We start from the raw sequence: 8,257 nt of genomic DNA, 5'->3' as shown, positions 1-8,257 counted from the left end.
TTATCACAACATTGTCATCAAATGCATTTTCACCATCAGTTAACAAAGTGATTTCGTCCTTGCTTGTCTGCTATTTCCATGCAAGCACAAGATAAAGGACTTTTACTGCAAAAGCATTGATTTAAATTGTTTGTATGCCGCATTTACCTTTGATTATGTATGCCAGCTTGCTCCCAAGTGCTCATGATGCCTTTCCAAGCAGCCTCTGCTGATGGCCATAAATGCAAATCTTAGATTGGGGTCGTAACAAAGAATGCAATCTGCTTTCTTTGCAATCTCCACGGCAGCAAGATTTTTGCCTGCTTTCGCTGCCTTAAGTGGAGCAGAGCATATTTGCTCTCTTATCAGCTCACACCACTATAAGCATCCCGATCAATCCAGTTGAAAGAGGGCTATCTCACCAATTGAATCGATACCTCTCGTCTATGAAAAACGCACTAGGACATCTTTCGTACAATTAGTTTTCAGCCTAGAGAAAGCTAAGTTTATTTACCTTCTGAATGAGATATTTGGCTAGCTCTGCTTCAGTAACGAGCATTTCAGCACTTGGAAAAATGAACTCACTCTCACCATCTGATCTTAAGTTGACAGGAGGCCAAGGCTGTCCTTGCCTTGGGATCAAAACAGATACCTGAATTATTAACACGGTTCTCTTTTAAGTCATCAGCTAGCATATAAGTTATGACCAAACTGATCTTCACCTACCTGAAACAATGATGAAATCTTTCCAATTATCCTGGCAAAAATTTGAGAAAAGCTCTCGAATTAGCAAACGAGAGAACCAAGAAAACTGATTAAGCAAGACCACCATAATGGTTAGTTATTACAGCAGTCCTTAGACAACAAATAAAAGTGTCCTATCTTTAACAATATAAGCTTCAAGACGAGACAAATTTTGGGTTTAAGCTTCTTAGAGCTTAAAAGAGGTTGAATGGGAAATGGAGGGAAAAAATAAAATTTTGATTTTCCCTCCTTGACAAAGGGACATTGTCCCATATTGGAGGAGGAAAAGACTTTTGATGAGTATATATATACAATTGCACTTCTTCTAACTCTTAAAGAGTTAAGAAGAAGGCAAGCCTCGCGCTGTCGTCGTCGCACGACTTCGACGGATTCAGATTCGGTCAAATGATTGATTGATTAATTTTTTGGACCAAATTTATTTATTAATATTAAGATTAACGTAATATTCTTTTAATCCAAATTAGCCGTTCTTGTAACGGTAAATTAATTTTCCTCCGCGTTTTGATTTCCCATTTTATTTTGCGTAAATAGCCACTTACGTAATGGCCGTTTTATGCGAACAGTCATAACAGACATTCTGAAGAGTTGCATCTCTTCGTTTAAACTCAACATGTTGGCCATAAATAGCAGACTATTCCCTCAGATTTTCCTTACGAAAATTCTGATTTCTCCTTCTTCTTTCTGCATTGTTTTAACAGAAAAGAAAGTAGTAAGTGTGATTTACTACTATTCTTTACGTTCATTGTCACTACGGTTTGAAGTACCGCTACACTAGTGAGGTTATCCGTTCTATCATGAGAGAAAATAATTCTGTTCTTCAGTGAGCTCGGATTAATTCTTTTCTTCTGCATTTCTGGTTTTACATTGTTTCCATTTTTTGAATATATTTTCAAATACAGAATACTAACAAACTTAAGGAACTTAAATATTTTTTTCCGTATTCATCTTATATTCTGTTTCTGGGAGACTAAATCCTAGTGATTTCTACTCTCAGTTTGGAGACTAAAATATTTGGATTTTCTACTCCTTGGTTGACATTACAAGATTAAAATCTTTATGATTTTCTACCCGTTCTGTATTCGGTTTGAAGAAATAAAATCTTCACCGTGGTATTTAATCTGTTTATGTTAAAGTTATTTGGTTTGAAGATTTTAAATACTTCACCGTTAATTAATTTTGTTTCTGTTTTGTTGTTAACAGAAATGACAGAAACAGTAACACACGTGGTTGGCTCTACGAGCAATGTTGCTACTTCCAGTCATTCTGTGCCACCACCGGCTCCGGCGGAAAAGCCCGAAAATTTTTTCGAGATTGATTTCAAACATTGGCAACAAAAGATGTTCTTCTATTTGACTACTTTGAGTCTATAGGAGTTCATCAAGGAGGACGTTCCGGTTCTGCCGTAATCAACTCCTGATAATCCATGTTTTATTATGACTGAGGCATGGAAACACTCAGATTCTTTGTGCAAGAATTATATTTTTAGCGGACTGGAGGATGATCTTTACAACGTCTATAGTAATGCAGAAACTTCTAAAAAACTATGGGATGCATTGAAAAAGAAGTATAAAATCGAGGATGCCGGTTTGAAAAAGTTTGTTGCAACCATGTTTTTGGACTATAAGATGGTAGACAGCAAGGCTTTCATTACCCAAGTTCAAGAGCTGCAAGTTATAATTCATGATCTCCTTGCTGAAGGTATAATCCGAATTAATGCTTTTGTTGAAAGTATTAATTTTGTTACTAATTAAGAATTTTTCATTAAAGGTTTGGTCATCAATGAGGCATTTCAAGTTGCAGTAATGATTGAGAAGTTGCCTCTTTTATGGAGGGACTTTAAGAACTACTTGAAACACAAGCACAAGGAGATGAAACTTGAAGATCTCATTGTTCGATTGAGGATCGAAGAGGATAATAAAGCTGCAGAAAAGAAGACACGTGGGAACTCAATAATTATGAGAGCAAATATTGTTGAAACTGCTCCAACTAATCCAAATAAGCGGAAGAAGTCTTCTGGACCAAACAACTATCCCAGCAAGAAGAAATTCAAGGGAAACTGCCACAACTGTGAAAAGGTTGGACACAAAACTGCAGAATGTCGTGCTCCAAAGAAAGAGAAGAAATAGGGTCAAGCAAATATCGTTGAAAATAATGATGATATTGATGGCTTGTGTGCTATGTTATCTGAATGCAACTTAGTAGGACATCCTAAGGAGTTGTGGATTGATTCTGGTGCCACCCGCCATGTTTGTGTTGTTAGAGAAGCATTTGCTTCATATGCTCCCCCTGGACCCGACGAGACCGGTTTTATGGGAAATTCTGCAACGGCTAAAATTGAAGGTTATGGAAAGATATTCCTGAAGATGACCTCTGGCAAAGCGGTGACTCTAAACAACGTTTGTCATGTTCCTGAAATACGGAAGAACTTAGTTTCTATTTCACTTCTCGTCAAGAACGGGTTAAGTGTGTTTTTGTTTTCAGACAAAGTTGTAATAAGTAAGAATGAGATGTACTTAGGAAAATGTTACCTTACTGAGGGCCTTTTTAAGCTGAATGTAATGGTTATTGACAATAATAAAATTTCTGTTTCTTCTTACTTACTTGAGTCAAATGATTTATGGTATATACGTTTGGGACATGTCAATTATAAAACCTTGCGAAAAATGATTAATTTGGAAGTATTGCCTAAGTTTGAATGCGACAAATCAAAATGTCAAATATGTGTGGAATCCTAAGTATGTCAAACATCCTTATAAGTCAGTTGAAAGCAATTCAAATCCTTTAGACTTAATTCACACAGATATTTGCGACATGAAGTCAATAACATCTCGCGGTGGAAATAAGTATTTCATAACTTTCATTGACGACAGTACTCGATATTGCTATGTTTACTTACTTAATAGTAAAGATGAAGCAATAGATGCATTCAAGCAATACAAAAATGAAGTTGAAACGCAACTTAACAAGAAAATAAAAATGATAAGAAGTGATAGGGGTGGTGAATACGAATCTCCTTTTGAAGAGAGATGTTTAGAATATGGAATTATTCATCAAACAACGGCCCCTTACACGCCCCAATCCAATGGGATTGCGGAAAAAAAGAATCGATCATTAAAGGAGATGATGAATGCTTTGTTTATAAGTTCTGGTTTACCATAGAATTTGTGGGGGGAATCCATTCTTATGGCTAACTGGATACTAAATCGAGTACCGCATAGCAAAACACAATCCATTCCATATGAAAAATGGAAAGTAAGAAAGCCGAACTTGAATTATTTTAAAGTGTGGGGGTGTTTGGCAAAAGTGAAAGTTCCTAAATCCAAAATTGTAAAGATAGTACTGAAAACTGTTGATTATGTTTTCTTAGGATATGCAACAAATAGTAAAGCATATCGATTTCTGGTTCACAAATAAGAAAATCCCAACATTCATAATAATACAGTTATAGAATAAGATAATGCTGAATTTTTTGAAAATATATATCCGTATAAAAAGGAATGTGAGTCAATTAGTGAAGGATCTAAATGCCCTCTGGAAGAAACAAAATAAAGTACGTACAATAAGGAAGATCCAAGATGTAGTAAACGTCAAAGAACGTCTACTTTATTTGGACCAGATTTTGTGACTTTCTTATTAGAAAATGAGCCTCGAACATTTAAAGAAGATATGTCTTCTTCCGAATCATTATTTTGGAAAGAGGCAGTCAATATTGAAATAAAATCCACACGGAACAACCATAAATGGGAATTAGTTGATCTTCCTCTATGCAATAAAACATTGGATTCTAAATAGATTTTTAAGAGGAAAATGAAAGATGATGATACTATAGACAAATATAAGGCAAGGCTTGTGGTCCAAGGGTATAGACAACGAGAAGGTCTTGACTATTTTGATACATACTCTCTAGTTACAAGAATTACATCCATACGAACGTTAGTAGCATTAGTTGCGGTATTTGGTCTTGAAATTCATCAAATGGACGTTAAAACGGCCTTCTTAAATGGAGATTTGGAGCAAGAAATTTACATGGAACAACCTGAAGGGTTTGTGGTTCCAGGTAAAGAAAAGAAGGTATGTAGACTTGTTAAGTCACTTTACAGACTAAAACAAGCACTCAAACAATGGCATGCGAAATTTGACCAAACAATGTTGTCAAATGGTTTTAAGATAAATGAATGTGATAAATGTGTGTACATTAAAAATGTTACAAATCACATAGTCATTTTTTGCTTATATGTGGATGATATGCTGATAATCAGTAATGACATTACCAACATAAATGCGACTAAGCGTATGCTTGATCACGTCCAATTGCAAACCTCAATAGAGATATGAAACGGTCGTTTGTAATTATAAAAACCCAACTAAGAGTCGGGGTCAAATCCACATGGAGCTAAGATGGGAGTTAGGGGTATATATCTTAATGCGCGTGATTGAATTATCGAGATTTCACTTTCACAAAAATATTGATTTTCTATTTCTAATTTTACTCTATTGATTGCAAATTAAAGAAATAAGACTAGAGATAACTATTTTTGGGTTTTTTTCAAATTGATAAAAAGCCTAGGGCTGTGACCATTGCCTAAGTGTTTTCCTAATGGGATAAAGACTTTAATGCTTGTTTTGCTGACAGAGGTGTATTATAGCTATCAACTCTAAATTACCCACTCAATACCTCTCGGTCAGAGAGTAGTTTTGCCCAATTTAGCTTTCTCAAGACCAAATGGGTATCACACAAAACAATTTATAAAAGCTCAAGTCAGGTTATTACTATCTCTAGGTTGAACCCTTTAATTGGGTGAATCAATCTCTCAATTGACCCAATTTCTTGTTAGCCAAGTTATTCTAGACTAGGTCTCTCTTTCTCAAGAAGAGACTAAGTCAAATAGGCATGAACTAATGTTTGCAACCATTAATTCCTCTAATTAAAGTATGAACTAGGCTAAATAATCAATACCCAATCATAAACAAGCACTAGTTTAATTACCCATAAGGTTAACTCACTAGGGTTGGGTCACAACCCTAGTGAAAATCTAGCTACTCATACTTGGGTTTGAAGAAAATGAAGAAGAAAGACTAATTAAACTCATAATAAAAGATTAAAATAGCTAAATCTATTGTAAATTACACCAAAGCAAAGCAAACTTCCAAAAATGGCAAAGAAAAAATGGCTACAGTATTTACAGAGGTTCAAACTTGACGTAATTTTGTGAAACTCTTCTATTTATACAAGTTTAAAAATATCGGACAAAAATGCCCCTCGGGAGGTTCTGCAGCCGCACATTTCCATGTGCGGTCTGTAGATTTCTTTATTTTGGCAGGAAGTGGAGTTTTGCGGCCGCACATTTTTGAACTGCGGCCGCAAGGCAGTCTTCTGCGGTCCACACAATTAGGTCTGTGGTCGCAAGCCAATCTTCTGCGGTCAGTACAATTAGGTTTGCGGCCGCACAATTCTTGTGCGGTCCGTAATTCACAGAGACTCGGGGCTTGGAAATTTGCATACTCTCTAATCTTGAATCCTAGCCCAGCTCCTGCGGTTGCACAATTCATGTGCGATCCAAAATTTGCACAAATGTCTGCTGAGTTTTCCTTCTTTGTTTGCGGCCGCAGGTGGAATTCTACGGTCCGCAATTTCTTCTGCGGACCGCACTTTGTGTGCCTCTGTGCCCTTCGTTGCCTTGTGCTTGGACTACTCCTCTTTGAGTCGGATTTCATCTCGAGAGCCCAGCTTCAAACATTCCTACAATTTTGTACAATTTCATTTGTTTTAGGAGCATAATTCAATGCTTTTAGACTAAAACAAAAGTTAAAAGGCGCTAATAAGTAGTCAAAATCCCCACTTATCAACTCCCCCACTTATCCCCACTTATTAATTTAGTTCCCACCTCCAAAAGTTAAGGGTCATTTCAGCGAGTCGAAAGTGAGCCATCCATACATCAGTTGGGACCAATAATTACCCACACTGCTTATGTATTATCAACAAGGCGACAAATTAAACATTTCTGCATATATAGTTCTAAAGTGACATTTGAGCATCAAAAGTTGACTTTAGTCATCAAGGACTCTTTCTCTATCATGTAGGTCATTGTGGATTCTAAACTCTTCCTCCTCTACTCTTCGGTTTCCTGGCTCAATTAAGAAATTTAGCACTCAATCCAAAGATTTATGAAAGGTTCACTCATCTCTCTCAAGAGAATGTCGCAAGTACGGCTTCAAGTACCATAGGCTTGCCCCTCATATAGATCACCACTAATGTAAGCTCTCTCGGCTCGAGATCAAATAGGACTTCTTTCGGGATATAATGAAAGTTTTTGGATTAGAGTTGGATACAATATGGTTGAGTGGTTACACCTTCCATAAGCGCTCCATCATTCATTTCTCGGCTCACACTTTGCCAATTCTTTGAGGCACTTCCTTTTCTATGGGGGACTAGAGAGACTTAACATCATTCTTTCTTGATCATTACATTCATATTTCTCCATGTTTGGGATCATTGATTTTCTTTGAATCCCTTCAACTCTTCTACTTATTTATTTTGTTGCATTTTTCTTTTTGTTCTTTTTTTTTATTTACCTTTTCTTCTCATCATTTATTTTTCTCTATTTGTGCCTTGATACCTTTTTCAATTTCCTCATCTCTCCCCCAAACTTACGTTTTTAGACATTTGTTTCACATGAGTGTTAAGGAAAGCTCGGGTGCCAAGAGAGGGTCACAATAGAACGGGTAAAGACTTGTAACATTGTTTTCAAATGAGAAAGGATAAAGGCTCGAAGAGGTTGACTAGGGATGGCATCATTGGTAGGCAATAGAAAACGCAAAAGGGCCTAGGAAATCCTACAATCACTTCTCAAGCCAAGCAAAACTTAAGATTTCACCTTAAAATACATTCAGGGCAAGTTCTAGACCTTTCGCACGGGTACTTGGACTAACAACAAAGCAACTCACCTCTCACGCAACTGGATTGTTAAAGAGGACAGAGTTGAGGGCCCACAACGACCACATTCAAGTTTGAAAATCACTATGGTTCAATTAAACCACTCGATGGTTGCCAAAGTCAACACAAGAGTCACAAAGTCACTAACTAGAGCTATTTCTTTCAAAAACCTTATTTTTAACCATAAGCACATAGTTAAGTGTGTAGGTACCAAATGAAGAACGATTGACTCTTCGAGCATGACTCAATTAGGTCTTTTTATTCATTACTACTACTATTATTACCTAAACACAAAACTGACTCATTCCCTTAAGAAGGTTGTCACGCCATCCATCATTGGGACGAGTCACCCAGTTCACACAATAACTACCTTTGGAAAGAACCGTGACATTAAGAAAACCAAAGGCTTATTATATACTGAAAGATAAAAATAGCTACTAAATAAAAAAGAAGCTACTAAATTAAACACTAACTAATAAGAAAGCAAACATAAAGAAGCTAACAAAGCAAAAACTATCGAAAGAATAACGAATATACATAATGAGGGAGAAAGAGAAGATATATACATAATGAGAGAAG

At 36.4% G+C, this 8,257-nt stretch overlaps 1 protein-coding gene across 1 annotated transcript; it reads left to right on the top strand.

Annotated features, from left to right (window-relative positions):
- The first annotated feature begins 1,946 nt into the window (after nt 1-1,946).
- LOC138906494 (uncharacterized) lies at nt 1,947-2,870 on the top strand. Its single transcript, XM_070195419.1, has 3 exons — nt 1,947-2,083; nt 2,231-2,442; nt 2,512-2,870. Exons 1-3 carry the CDS (start codon nt 1,947-1,949, stop codon nt 2,868-2,870), a joined length of 708 nt encoding a protein of 235 aa, XP_070051520.1.
- Nucleotides 2,871-8,257: the final 5,387 nt, after the last annotated feature.

Source organism: Nicotiana tomentosiformis, chromosome 1 (assembly GCF_000390325.3).
Source record: "Nicotiana tomentosiformis chromosome 1, ASM39032v3, whole genome shotgun sequence".
Taxonomy (NCBI): Eukaryota; Viridiplantae; Streptophyta; class Magnoliopsida; order Solanales; family Solanaceae; genus Nicotiana; species Nicotiana tomentosiformis.
The sequence above is the reverse complement of the archived record's forward strand: the minus strand, read 5'-3'. Positions and strand labels throughout refer to the sequence as shown.